The sequence below is a fragment of the Helicoverpa zea genome, chromosome 23, assembly GCF_022581195.2.
Source record: "Helicoverpa zea isolate HzStark_Cry1AcR chromosome 23, ilHelZeax1.1, whole genome shotgun sequence".
Lineage (NCBI taxonomy): Eukaryota > Metazoa > Arthropoda > Insecta > Lepidoptera > Noctuidae > Helicoverpa > Helicoverpa zea.
The window spans coordinates 3,217,977-3,233,726 of NC_061474.1; the positions used below are offsets into that span (position 1 = coordinate 3,217,977).

Below are 15,750 nucleotides of genomic sequence, written 5' to 3' on the forward strand. Positions count from 1 at the left end.
GAATAATAAAGGTTATCAGCAGATGTATTTAGCGTATGTATGAGTCAGCTGTCTTTGATGAATTATTCAGAGGGAAGCTATGAGCAATAATTAATAACTTGAGTATTGGAATCGTATAACTCCACGTTTTGAAACACGTGTCATTTCAGACTGTTTGCTTTTATATCGCAAAGAAAATGATGTCACCTTGCACGAATATAACAAAAAATGTGATACCTCAGAGAGCGATAGAAAGTGAGTTTGTATTGTATAGGTAACATGAAACACTTGTATGTTCATTAACGTTGTGCCTTAATAGCTGGTTGAATAAATGTTCCTGTATTATAATTAGAAAACAATAAATAGACCAGGTCTTATGTAACTACATAATGAATCAAGTATGATCAGTCTTATCACGAAAAGGAGGCTCTTCAGGGTATCATAGACACGGCCGTCCCCTTACCCAGTTCCCAATTAATTTGGGGCCGGTGCAATTTTGGCATTTCTTTCAGGCTTTCAATTAAAAAGTTTAAGGCCTAAGGGGTACCTAAACTTAAATTTCCGTATCAGCACCTCTTTCCTTGTATTCCGTACACACAATCCTCAGTGACCATTGAAATACAAACTCATTAAACTAGACCTCGAAAATAAATAGATAGAGGAAGAGCAATAAGGAAAAAAGTTCTAACTTTGAATTTGAATTTTCCAAGCCTTGGGTGTGTTTCGCATATTGACTAGTAACGCCCGTGACCCAACCTTGGTCAGTTTGTATGACTTGTCAAGATATCTATTGAACTTACACCTGATACCGATTTATTATTAGAAAGCCGTATATTTCCACTTCCAACTGGATAAGAAACGTGAGAAACCGTCATATCAGTTAATTTATTTATAAATAAATTGCATGTTATAAAATTGAGGTTATTAAGTTAAATATGTCTGGTAGATAAAGGCTTATTATCTGAATGCAAAAATGAGGAGTTTTAGCGGATTTTTTACTAGTACAGATTTAGATTAAATTGTCACGATGACCACAGACATTTATGAAGATGGCGAAAATGCTAGACTATCATTTTGTTACATGTTACTACGTAGATACATTTTTTGTTTCGAAATCACCAAGTTCAAAATGTATGAAAGAGCTGATAAATATGTATGAACACAATGCTAGATGTCCCCGATATAAGATTACTTTTATAGGATACAATTACCCAGTTTTCATGTGGCAATACAGGCAATTCTTGTGTCCATTTCACAACTTTCCCTACAAACACAATCCCAATAAAATACCAAGTCACAGATTACATAATGTATATAAGAGCATTGTTTTTCTTTTGTTCGCAGACCAACCACATTCTATCGCATTGCAATCGCATCAGCATGTTTACGTAGGCGTTAATCGATTTACCGAATGCCTCACCGAATCCTTTAATCCGAGATGTTTATAATCGTAATCGATATAATCCCTTTTTAATGCTTGGCTTTAGATAAGTTTTCACCTTGTTTGAGCTGATTATTTTTATGACGTCATCAGTAAACGTGACAGATTGACGTTGATTGGTCCTCTTTGGAGGGAAAATAACTTGAGTTCACGACTTCTGCACTGTGATAGCAAAAAGGCTTAATTAATATTATCTGATAAACATGTAGATCATAAACATACAGCAATAGATTGTTAATAAATATTTACGATTTCTAGGTTTGTTTCTGAGAAAAGAGGTGCCTACATTTGTGTTCGTTCAGAATCAAAATAAAACCTGCGTATTATATACTGTATGCTGCTGTAAATTAAACAACTGGTGCATTATGCAATTGATACACTTATGTACGTACTTTTTGCAACTTTTACATAACGTACACTTGCCATTTGATATACACAATATGTATATGTATATGAAACTCATTTTTATTTTATGTTTGCAATCTTATAGCAGCCTTGTATCTTTTGATGTACATTTAGAAGTAGCACAAAAAGAGCAGATATTTATAAACAATTATATAAAATACTTTATTATCATTGGACTATGATCTCTTAATTAATTTTATTTGCAGTTAATTAGTATATCCCTTACATAACTCTTTATCGGGAGCTTGATAAAATGGTCGCAAACTTTGGACCCGTAAATTCAACCTTGGATAAATGCACGATGATATATTCCACAGTTACAATAATTTGCAATTGTTTTACATATTCTAATGACCGTATCTCTTGGGAACTACTTCGCGTACCCGGATAAAACTATGGTCTTCCTCGACAAAAGAGTTATCTAACACTGAAATAAAAGTTAAGTAGGTACAGGAAAAAAAACAAACTCTTCAGCTTTATAATATTAGATTTACTTATAGATTTGTTTATTACCTACCCAGTTTTCATGTACGACATGCATACTAATGTAAACAAACAAAAAAATCTTTTCGCTTAAGGAAAAAACATTGTAACGCTTACATACATCGTGTAAGATTAGTATCGAATTAAAGTTTACATCGTTTGCAAGGTATTTTACCTAAGCAGTCCATATCAAAGTGCAATGAACTTAAGGGTCGCAATATTATTATTATTTTAAAACGATATCATTATCTTCAGATTTTTACGACACCTTAACTTGTTTTTAAAATTCACGGTCATATTTAGGAAATCCTTTTTGCCTTTTTCGGATCGAAGAACCAAAACAACAAAGTATTAACTTTAGATAATTCTTTTCGAAGATATTGTATGTACCTACATATGTACTTGTCAAAAGACAAAGGTGTAAAGAACAAAGCTCTTTGTTGAGGAAACTCTTATTTGACTAGTATCTTTGTTTTACACGGAAACGTACCTTACGTCCTTAATGATTCGCACTTAACTATGTTTGTTTTGTTCGCCAAATAGTTTCAATATCGTATACTTGCAATTATCTGTATTTGAAGGTAAAATAGTTTAAGGTTTCTATTCACCTCCGAAATGTTCATTGATGTTGTATAATTTTATAATTTATACTGAATGTTAAATATTCTTATGGGCAGTTTCCTGCAAGGTCTGCGGGATTGTTCAATGGAGCTACCGCGACCTTGGTACGTTTATAAAGAACTTAAAGAAGGAATATGGTGGATTTTAATCAGTAAGAATGACATTCCCTCATGTCGCACCCACAGCAGGAGGAATCATTATAGTAAGGCAAGTACTTAGCCTAGTTTAAATTCAGCTATTAACAGATAATTTACTTCTTCTCCAGAACCACCTTCATCGCTATCATTAAAACTGTTCCTTCTAACTAACCTTCTTGTCGTCATTATCAAATTCTTTCTCACACAACAAAGCTCAAGTTCACAGTAATTGTCCTCAATCGAGGCATTTACTTGATTGTTCCAAGTCTTACACGAATACTGACGACATTCACGTTAACCTTGTGACTTTGATGATGCGTGGTTACGACACAGTAGCATCTTCGGGTCATGGGTTCTCGTTTGAGGACGGCAAGAGTCGCCGAAAATGTCCTTATTTGAGTACAGAAGTGAAGAGATATTATAAAATGCTGTATAATGATTGAAGATAATTTTGTGGGTGTAATTCTTTTTTATTGGCAGTGTATACGTACAATTGTCTTATAGTAATTACAGCTCTGAGGTGCTTATTTTTCTTTGCCTACCATGCAGTTTCGGCAGTTAATTCTAAGTCCAAAGACCGTACTAGAGGAATTATTAGTTCTGTGTGTGTATGTGTGTACTTCCGAAAGGCCCCTCACAGCTTGTAAACTAGCCGAATGATTTTGACACATGCCTCGTTACATGATCCGTTCAATCATTCTGATATAGTGAGTGTCAAGGGCGTCGAATCGTTATCCGTTCTATTCCTATATGCTTACTAAGTTTTTACTACAGATATGCTTAAGAACCTTAAAAAAAAAGTCGTGGTGGCCTAGTGGGTAAAAGACCAACCTCTCAAGTATGAGGGCGCGGGTACGATCCCAGGTAAGGCAAGTAGCAATGCAACTTTTCTAAGTTTGTATGTACTTTCTAAGTTTATCTTAGACACCATTGGCTGTGTTTCGGATGGCATGTTAAACTGTAGGTCCCGGCTGTCATTGAACATCCTTGGCAGTCGTTACGGGTAGTCAGAAGCCAGTAAGTCTGACACCAGTCTAACCAAGGGGTATCGGGTTGCCCGGGTAACTGGGTTGAGGAGGTCAGATAGGCAGTCGCTTCTTGTAAAGCACTGGTACTCAGCTGAATCCGGTTAGACTGGAAGCCGACCCCAACATGATTGGGAAAAGGCTCGGAGGATGATGATGCTTGTGAACCTTAAAACAATAATTTTCCCTTTGTTCAGCAAAGTTGATAGACGCAATATATTGCTAAAATAGTATCTTACACTGATATTAAAGATAATATCTTTCATGAAATACACGAGATATTTCTCAATTTATTGAAAACGTCTCTTTCGAATTCCCGTTCTGAACGTTCTCAAGCCTAAAAACATCGAGTCTAATAGTGTTGATGCTCGCAAACAAATAAAATGTGCAAATAACCCCATAAAGCATGTACTTGAACGAGGTCAATGTACGAAATCGCAAGGTGGGCGGGTCTGCGCGTACGCAACCGTTATTGAATTAATCATAGATGCTCCATAGATCTTGCTAATAAAAATACATAAACAAACGTAGCGGTTTGTGCATTTTATAGAAGTTTGTTGATGTGGAAAGGCAGTTAATGTTATTTTGCAGAAGTAATGCACAAACTCGATCTCTTAAATTGTCTCTTCATACAGCAGATATGTTTTAGTCTCACATTATGTTCCAACACGCTATATTTTTCTTTCACTCTCTCCCTGGTCATTTTTCGCCATCAAACGAGTTCATACACATGCGCATTCCTTAGTAATTCTGTCAATTTTCACATGGAAAATGCCAATAAGTAATGTGGCCTGCAGAACCCATTTACGCTCCTAACACCTCTCGCATATAATTTTCATTCCAAAACGACGTAATATAATATACAATAGCGCGTATAATCTTTCACAATAACTTTATTTAATGATACATAATGGTGTTAAGTTTTGAAACGAATGAACGCTATGTACGTTCTAAAATAAGATGACATAACAATGTAGGTGCTCTTGAACTCAATATTGCATTATTTGCGGTTGCAAGAGCTACATTTATTATATTTATGTAAATAATAATTTATACCATTTAGTATGAATCTTCGTTCCTTGTTACATATGCAACAGGTAAAATTAAATAAACTTCATTATCTAACTAAATTAAACATTCAAGTCATTCTACTGCCATTAAATTGATATTAGAAGAATACTAACTGAATATTAATTCAGTAAATGCTTATCCAGAATATTTTTAATCACGAAATTTTAGATCATAGCTGCGCAATTTCAGAATTTTCTAGTACCAAAAAATCTGGTACAGAACTGCTAATACTCGCAATCATGAATTATTATGTACTAGGATACTGGTTATGACAATGATGACTGATTATGATAGGACTGTATTAGGATTATGTCCTTTCAAATCCATGTAGCCTTTATGTTTTTTAACCCCTATCTTAGTGTACTTTGGATGACTGAGTACTGATAAAAGGAAAACACCTCGAGGAACAGAGGAAACACAGACTTTTATGTCCGAAATCGCCAAACCACCTTGAGCAACGTTTCATTCTTTCTCTTTTCGGGAAGAAGCCTATGTCCTTCAGTAGAACAAGTCTGATGAAGAAATTCCTCTAGTACTTGTACATACGCAGGTACTAGAAAGTGAACACAGTAGAGGTGTACCTTGACGCCTTATCTTTGCAAGTGAAGACGAAGCAGGTCGCCTCTCTAGTATTCACACCACGCACGGCCGCGGGGAGTACCGTAAGGTCGGTATTACATTGTAAATTACAAACAGTATGAAGATAGACAGGATCGAAGGACCAGTTTGAACAGTATGTTAAAATTAATCTTACTTATATTATAAATGTGAAAGTTTGTGAGAATGTATGGATGTATGTTTGTTATTCAATCACGCAAAAACGGCTGGACTGATTTGATTGAAATTTGGATGTAGATAGGTGATACACTGGATCAACACATAGGCTACTTTTTATTAACACACCACGCGGGCGAAGCCGCTGGCGGAAGCTAGTATTAGCATACATAGAAACCTATTCTATACTTATGAAATGCTGAAATCCACCAACGATTTGTTGTAGTTTCCTGCGTCGCTTTCGTATCTTTTATGTTACAAAATTTTAATGTTTTGTTTGTCCGCTTATTCTTTCACAGTTGGCAAGTTGCATTATTACAGGCTACATTTTATTCAGGTGGGGGAAGTAGTTCCCACGGGACGCGCGTGACAACACGGAAAACAGTTTAAAATAAAGTTGTTTGTCTGCCCAGTCGTAGTATACTGTGTACTATAGTACTTCTGATTTTCTTATTTGCATTACATTCCTAAGCTATGCGGTCCTCTGTGAATAAGGACCTCGAAATCCAAGACCTGCTAAGTTCTAAATCATCCAGCGAATTATAAAAAACGATTAACTCTATCATTAATTGCGTATTTTCCTCCTAATTGGTAATACATATGGTCTTCAATTATCTTTTGTTTTATGCTACTGCGTTTATAAATATGGAAGCTCATTAGCATCATATCTTAATATGAAATATCATTATCCTATAATGGCCGATCCCAGTAATCTAACTATCTGTTCATTGTCTACTAAGGGATAGTAGGAATTTGACATCTCAAAATTCTATCTCTAGTAAGAAATCAAGAGAATATTGGAAACGGCAATAATTAATGTTATTACAATTAGCATCTTCTAATTGCTAAATGCTTTATGAACAAAAAATACTCTCTTTTTTTAATGTTGTGCTGTAGAAAATACTCTATACTTAATTTGTAAGAATCAGAGTTTTACAAGTCTTGTGTAAATTGCTTTAAAGTCGTTTTTTTCTAGGAAAAGTTCGATATCCATCAGCAGAATTAAATTCTGTAAACCTTCATGTAGGTATAAGTTCAGTCGGTTTAAGACGTTTTAAAAATGGACATATAAATATGACATTTTACTCCAATTGCTTCCAGCTTCGAGAAAATATTGACCTGAACGACTTTTTTTTTAAACGAAAACTGGACTCTTGTTGTTTTTAAGGTGATGTGAATGTCATGTAGGACATTGAAACGAGATTGTTTTTTAAAAACCAAGTTAAGGACATATGTGATAAATATTGGGTACGGATTTTGGTTTTATTTTCAATAAGTAATAAATAAAACAATGATGAAAAAAACACTGTAAGGTTAATATAATAAAAACAATTTTGATCATGCGACAAAACAGGTTGACATCGGATAACAATATTATTTGGTCCTTTTTAACCTGAATATTATTGGTCCTTCAAGCATTGTAATAAAACAAAGAAGGTGCCTCCTTTAACAAAATATAAACATAATGTTTGACAAATTGCTATCTGTTATCTATCAGATATTATTATGTCATAAAATAAAGGAAAATCATACCTACTTAGTAGATAAGTGTCTAAATAGGAAATATAACAAAGAATGGAATCGTGTAACTTTATATCTATTTTTATTTAAATTTAAACAACCTGTCAAGGCGTTTTCATACGTGAAAGGCGTATGAAACCAACCTTAACCGAAAAAGAAGAATCGCAAATATTTTTGTATTGATTTTAATAACTTGTTCTCACTACAAAATCTACCAGACATATAAGTAAACCGAACATATTTTTCAGATTAAATAAATTCTGAGATAAAAATTGATGAAATTGAATTTTTTTGTGAAAGAAATTGTCGTCACAAATGTACCGATTTATCGTTAAATATGAACGATTATTTTGATCGATGCATTATTACCACCTAGAAATAAGATTAATAAGTTAATCCTGTAGATAACGTAATTATAATAATGCTTGTTGCTATCGAGATAATAAGGTTATCACTGGGAGAAATGTAGGTATTAATTAGTGATATGAGCAGGAACTAGATTAGGACATATTGTCTGCTCAGCCATGACTTTCAATAGTTTCAATGTACAGGTAGAATATTATAATATCTTATCGAATCTTACTTTCGTTCCAAGCTGGATAAAAGGCATTTATTTTATGCAAATTCATACAACATTTTCATGAATCATTCAATAAACAATATAAATGTATTTTTTATGCCCTTGAAAGGATAACAAAAATAATTTCTGTATTCCGTGGAATATTTTGCCACTTAAATTCAAAAACTCAAAAATAATAATTAAGTCCGCAATTTTTGTGTGGCAGTAATTTAATCAGACACCCATTGCTATATAATTATGTCACGTATGTATAGAAAAACTTGCCGGCACGGTATGGCTATAAACTGAAGTCAGCGACCTACCGTGGCCAATCATTCGGCGAAACGTAGACAGGAGAGGGAACTATTCGACAAACATTCTATGTTCCGTCTATAAATGTTGAAAAATATTCCACTACCAATATTTAATTAGACAAACATATTTATATCCTTCTCTTCATTGCATCAAGTCGCCAAACCTACACTCAGGAATTTCTCTTAAATAGAGGTGGGAAATATCGATTTTTCTATTCAACGTCGTCTCAGTCAGTTCGTTTGGCTTGTCCACTATAAATTATACACTCATCTGCCCAGCCTTTTCCCAACTATGTTGGGGTCGGCTTAAAGTTTAGGCGGATGCAGCTGAGTACCAATGTTTTACATGGAGCGACTGCCTATCTGACCTAGTCGACCCAGCTAAGTTGTCAGACTTTCTGGCTTTCCGTAACGACTTTCAAAGATGTCCAATTGACAGTCGAGACCTGCCCTCTCTGCTTCTCGAAAATAGTGCTGGAGAATATCGATATTTCTATTCAACCCCGTCTCGGTCGAATTTGTTTGGGTTGCCTAATTACCATTCATTAATGCTAATTGAAAAGAAAAAAACAGTTCAACACGATAAGGACACATAAGTACCAAAGCACTTGCAAAATCTGGGAGCAAAGCGCCATTATCAGTTGTTACAAAGTTCGATAGATAAGCAATCGATACATCCGTTTTGTCCGTACATCACAATGTGCTCGAAACAATGCCTGCTGAAACAAAGATATTACCATAACAAGGAAAACTCTTTGAAGGGAAAGTGACGTCATATTATGTCTGCTACAGATTAATAATGTTTGCTCTTGGATACTTATAAAGGTGAAAGAGATATTGTGATATAAGTATGCATTTATGACGTTAGAAAGTATGCACTGTAAATATGTACTTGTAGACGAGTAGAAGTTACTTATCAAGGATAGAAGTGAAGTGGGAATGTAAAATACTCGATAAATGGGAATTTATTTGACCACCTTTTTGGACAGACTGGTCTTTTGGAAAAAAAGGTCGAGATAGAGAAGGTTTAGAAGATTTAAATAGATGAAACTTTTAGTATTACCAACGCTAAGTACCCAAAGAAGTGTAATAACAATATCAATGATGATGTTAACAAATCGTGTCATTTAAATTCAGCGTCAAACGTCACACATAAAACAAATTCTAGGTCAAGAAGTCGGATAACCTTTAACTAAAATAGATTCGCTTCGAGTATCTGTTCCGGCACACAGGGACGTATAGAGTTCCCTTTATTAACCTCGGTGGAACTACTAAGTATAGTCTGTTTTTTAATCTCGTAGACTAAATTGACACTTGCAAAATGTCAAACTTTCTAATAATTTTGCTAGCTCTGTGGTGCAGTGTTGTACTTACGATACCGGTTCGTTGAATCGTAACTTTTTATCTATAATAGACGAATTTAATATTCATTCAAAGTTTTATATTTAAAATTCACGTACGTACACATGGCTGTACGACGTGCTACAAACTGCCAGGGATATCTGACCACGCAAAGCCATGCGTAATCATCAAGGATAAGCCCATTATTTCAGGATGACTTATTGTAAAAAGTTACGATTCAACGTACCGGTATCGTAAGTACAACACTGCACCACAGAGCTAGCAAAATTATTTGGAAGGTTGACATTTTGCAAGTGTCAATTTAGTCTACGAGATTAAAAAACAGACTATAGATAATTGTCTTCTTTTTAATGGCCAATGATTAGTGTAGATTAAGCTTACAATTCACTACGAAGTATGTGTTGTAACTCGTTTTAGAGGAAGAATACATGTGAGTAGAGTAACCAAGGAGCGTGAAGGGTTGTCTTTTGTTTTGACGTTCGAATAGTCCTGTTGATTAGCCTAATTTTGAGTTTCAACCATAGTCCTAAGGACCGTTTAAGCTTGAATTTGAGGACCACCATGAAAGTACACTTCACCAAGCATTTAACACGGCGGAAAATCATTTAAGGCTATCACAATGTTCAGTGCGCTCCAAAGGACCAGCATACAGATAAATTCTACCACCTTCATATTCCCTTACAAGGCGATCGAGATAAGAATCATGTTTTCTCGCAACGGAATTTATATTGTGTATTATACATTATCTATAAGTTATTGAAGTTCCATTTGTGATATGGCCATCAGAGATCGGTAACGGATACCGATGTTCTAAGGCCTTAAGATGACTCGCAAGGAAAAGTCCGTGGTTTAATTATGATATGTGTCAGTATAGTGTCCTTACTCGGACATGCTTGAAATTACTATGCATGTAATTATTATCATTGAATAATGGATATCGATACTCTTCCCGGTTTATATCAGTAAATCCTGCTGGGACTGCGGGATTGTTTGAAAAAGTTACCGCGGCTCTAGTACATAAAGGGCTTAAGAAGGAACATGACACTCCCTCACGCTGCACCCACAACGGGAAAGGTCATTGATGATTTCCCATCCAAAAAAAAGGTCAATTTTTTATCAAAAAAAACGGGAACTATACTCCTAAAAATTTGGAGAATTCGGATTGGGAAAGTTAATCTTAAATGCAAATATAAGAGTCATTGTTTTAAATTTTCGCTACAAAGAGGTTTGTTTATAAACAGATCTCATTCTTTAAATTAAATGGTGTTACTGGCACACACGATATCTGTATTAACGAAACTTTATACATATGCGCAGTTTGTGAGAAATATAGTCATTGACCGATTGCGGAAGAAAATGATCTTTGGAACTAAGTGATAAATGTTTAAATGTACTTTATACTTTGAACTGCGTAGTAAATATAGCAGCCTATATTGTCTTTATTATAATTTATTGCATTACTGCTCTATTGTTTGCATTTATATCAAGAAAGTCAATAGAAAGGTTTATGACTAATATTAATTTATTTATTCCAAGGTTTCTTCTTTTTTCATTTATTTATAGCATTTCATAAAGTCTTACCCCGTTTTAAATTCAAGTATGTGCAAACTATTGGTATAAGGTAAAGTCAAACTGGCATTATTTGCTAACTCGAGTTTGTCACGCTTTTGATATTCAGGGAAACAAAGAACAAAAGATATGTAAAGTAGGTTTAGAAAAGGCCATCGCGTAATAATCTACCGTAATCATGTCGTCTCAAAGGATCAGGGTCGGAATGGACCAAGATCAGAAAGGACCAAAATCAGAAAGGACCAAAATCAGAAAGGACCAAAATCAGAAAGGACTAAAATCAGAAAGGACCAAAATCGGAAAGGACCAAAATCGGAAAGGACCAAAATTCAGTACGTATTATAAAACTTTCTATAAAACCTCGATATTATTTATACAGTAAGTATTAATTGTTTTCACACATGTTAGAACAACCTTCGTTGCATTGTTATTAGGACAAAACACGCATACAGCCACCATGTTTCGATATAACAATACAAAATTGCTGCAATTCAGTTCCTGATATTATCATTTAGCGCCAAACACGCAAAATACTTAATTATAATACTATGTATGTACTAATTTAAAGTATAATCAAAGTCACAGTATCAAAGTTGACAACGAATCAAATAAACATTTCAGTGCTTTCTAGATTTCTATTCCAAACTAATTAAATACCTAGTTTACTAAGTATAATTTAAAACATTTGGTCAAATAATAGTGAAAAAAGTCGTGGTGGCCTAGTGGGTAAAGGTCCAACCTCTCAAGTATGAGGGCGAGGGTTCGATCCCAGGTCAGGCAAGTACCAATGCAACTTTTCTAAGTTTGTATGTACTTTCTAAGTATATCTTAGACACCATTGGCTGTGTTTCGGATGGCACGTTAAACTGTAGGTCCCGGCTGTCATTGAACATCCTTGGCAGTCGTTACGGGTAGTCAGAAGCCAGTAAGTCTGACACCAGTCTAACCAAGGGGTATCGGGTTGCCCGGGTAACTGGGTTGAGGAGGTCAGATAGGCAGTCGCTTCTTGTAAAGCACTGGTACTCAGCTGAATCCGGTTAGACTGGAAGCCGACCCCAACATGATTGGGAAAAGGCTCGGAGGATGGTCAAATAATAGTGTCTAATACAATTCAATTTCCGCACAGCTTCGAATTAATTTAAGAAAGTTATAATATTTTGAATAACGCATTGATGCATCATGTATGGCCGATACAAAGTATGTACCTATGTGTAAGGTTCAAAATCACCGTCAGTTTTTTCTTAGAACCACTGTTTATTTTGAAAATTGACTGTGAAAATCATAGCAAACAATTGTCGTAAGAAGACTGTCGCTTACATTGTCAGTAAACTTGTTCTCAAGTGCTTCAGTGAGACTAGGGTAATATAAATACATAGGGTTATATATAGGGTATGAACTTACCCTGGAAACCGGTGCACATCTTCCACACGCCAGTCCAGCTGGTGGTCTCATCTGCGGTTCAGGAGCCGGAATCACTGGTCCTTCCTTTATTCTGTATAGCGACGATGTGCGGCACTGTGAATAGACAATCATTATTGAAAATATTGTAACTGCTAAGTTAGTATTGGAAATCAAAAGGTTAAATGTTAGAGACAATCAAGTAGATTTGGAACAAGAAAAGATAAACTCTACTTCTAGTAAAATAAGGATAGTAAACTTCGCTGTGACCGAGTTGAAGAAATTATAAGACGTGTTTGCAGGTAAAATTGATACAAGAACCATACCAATAACATCAATGGGGAGGATGAAGAATAAAATACTTCATTTAGCCCATACTTCCGAACATTCCACAGAAAGTTATCGTATACTGCCAATACATTGTCCTAGAAAAGGGTCAACCTCTAAACGTACTAAGAATGTAAGTTGCCAATTAGCACATTTTCACATTTGCCAAATACACACAAACATCGACATGATCTGACTCACTTTTGAATATCTTTACATATACATATATATGTAAATAACGCATTATTTCTTGAAGAAGAATCTGAGGCAAATGAAGCAACACGGACTGTAGAAGTCCAAAAAGGTGATATGACTAAGTTATTTGCAAATTATACACGTCAGAATTTATTTGTGGCCGGAATGATCCCGTATGATTTAAACGATAACTAAGAGGTCTCTGAAGAAATTAGAGGAACACACTAATCAAGAGTTGGTATTTGTGCTGGTGTGTGTTTTAAGAGGAATTTCCTTTAAGACCAAGGGGCCCTACACCAAGTATAGCATAATAAGGAAATGGCAAAACGGCTAGAAGACTTGATAATTGTTCGTTCATGGTAAGCACCTGGGACACAATAACAATTTAAACGAAATGTTTTCCAGCTAAACAAGAAGCGATACTAAAACCACACGCACAGAACTAGGTTAGTAATACAAGTAAGATATAAAACATAATAAAACAGAATCACTTCGCAATCGTTTCCAAATTGTTGATGTTAAAACGTCACGTGACGAATGAGAGTTATAACAACAATAATATCAATGTTACTTCATTCGTAACCACTGGTTAACGTAACAGACGTGTCCAGGGCACTCAATGACACACTCATTTTGTGATTGCTTTTGTGATTACAGAAAGTATAAAAACGAAAGGACAGAAACCTGTATTTATATCAACCTGGCGGAGGCAGCAGACGAGTAAAAAAAAGAAATAATTACAATCATTTCGAGGCCAGAAAAGGTTTTTATGGCCAGAATATACTTTAATCTTCAAAAATACACGAAGTAGACGAATCCAAACATGATTTGTATTTTGGCATTAACTTTGTTGATACAATATGAAAAATGTTAAACTGCTGAAAATCCGATCAAATTAAGACAGAAGTTCGTTGCTCTAGATTTTTCAGATTTCCAAAGTGAACATAACTCACTTTGTGAATTGCTGAATTATTCAAATACTAAAACTGCAAATGATGACTAACAAAATGTCGTAGGAAGAACCGGTTGGGCCAAACGCGGGACAGAAATGGCTGGCTTAAAGGAAAGGCATATTATATGCAACCGTGGGAATGCACGGCTTGCTAATGATGATAGTGAATATACTGAGAAGTAGTAAAATAATATGTATCGTAAATATAGTTGAGAAAGATTAGAATAAAATGAAGTTGTTAAGCATTTTAATATTCACGGAAAAGCAATATAAAGGACACTACACGTTTCCGCTGAAGTAAGTATTTAATCAATATAATAGTAAAACCAGTTTTGATAAGCAAGCCATTTTCGGTATTTCATTACAACAAAGGAAAGCGGAAACTGTGGTACGAATACTAATACCCTAACGGCTACTGTTGCTTCAACGGAAGCAGTTAATGTAACATCTTCAATGGAAACTTTGATACGTAAATATTAAAATCAATTAATAAATACAAACGCAAACCTTATCGTTGCGAATCCAGATATATTAGGAACGTGACAATTAGAAACAGAATACTTCTACACAAAATAATAATCAAACGAAGAGATTCTTGATCTCCAGATGATTTAGGGAATGACTACAGTGGCTCGAAGCCTACATATTCAAGTAAGAGGATCAAGACCACCTTGACATTTTACTGTCAAACAGTAAAGGAAAACATCACAAGGAGACTTCTATTCAGACATCTAAATTAACTTTTCCTCCCCTCGGCTTCCCTTTGAGTTATCGAGATAATCAACACTGATGGCTTTTCATTCTAAAGAAAAGAGTAATTTAGACCAGTAGTAGGAGCATAAACAAGTCTACTAAGCCAGTGTGTTGATAAAACAAATACTCACAGCAACATCATTGTCCACTTTCGCATATTCCTGCTGCCTTTTACGCGCGCGCACCGCCTGTCGGAGGGAGGAGCTGGTGTCTCGGCCACACCATCCCCCCACCCTCTCGCCAACCACCTCCAGCATATCGGCCACACGGCTGAGGACAAAGAACAATACATTAAATCATAGGTCTCTGCTAATAGGTTTATAAAAAAAAAAACTTCATGTCCTCCTCTTCCTCGATAAACAACAATAAATTAAAACATAGGTCTCATTTACTTTTGCTTATAGGTTTACAAAACACTTTAACATGACCCCTTATGGCGTACAAAGCCATATTTGGACGCCGAACTTAACGATTTTCTTTCAGGATTTTTCTGAAAAAAAAAAAAAACAATCTTCGGCGTCCATATATGGCTTTCTATGCGGTAAGGGGGTACTAGATGAGGCCGGTATTTTCTATCATCGAAATAGACCCAAGTGGATCACAGGCTGCGGGATTGTTCGAACTACTATCGAGTTACCGTGGCCCTGGTACATAAAGAGCTTAAGAAGGAACATGGTGGGTTTTGGCCAGTAAGAGTCAGACACTCCCTCACGCGTCTCTTTTAATATCCAGACATGTATAGGAAGTGCAGATGAACAATGTAGTCTCGTGGCTTTGTAATTAATAACGAAAGCCATCAATTACGTCTCAGTAGGTACTTAAAACAAAGAGAACCTAAAACAATTTTCAAAGAAAATCAACATC

At 35.3% G+C, this 15,750-nt stretch overlaps 1 protein-coding gene across 2 annotated transcripts in view; it reads right to left on the bottom strand.

The window, feature by feature from the left end:
• LOC124642124 (glycerol-3-phosphate acyltransferase 1, mitochondrial) overlaps nt 1–15,750 on the bottom strand; it is a 65,859-nt gene that overhangs the window by 16,599 nt on the left and 33,510 nt on the right. For both annotated transcript variants that reach the window (XM_047180440.1, XM_047180439.1), the window contains 2 exons: nt 15,018–15,156; nt 12,663–12,776 (listed from right to left, as the gene is read on the bottom strand). In XM_047180440.1, the coding sequence (XP_047036396.1) occupies nt 12,663–12,776; nt 15,018–15,143 (240 nt within the window). In that variant the 5' untranslated portion in view covers nt 15,144–15,156. The remainder of the gene's footprint in view (nt 1–12,662; nt 12,777–15,017; nt 15,157–15,750) is intronic.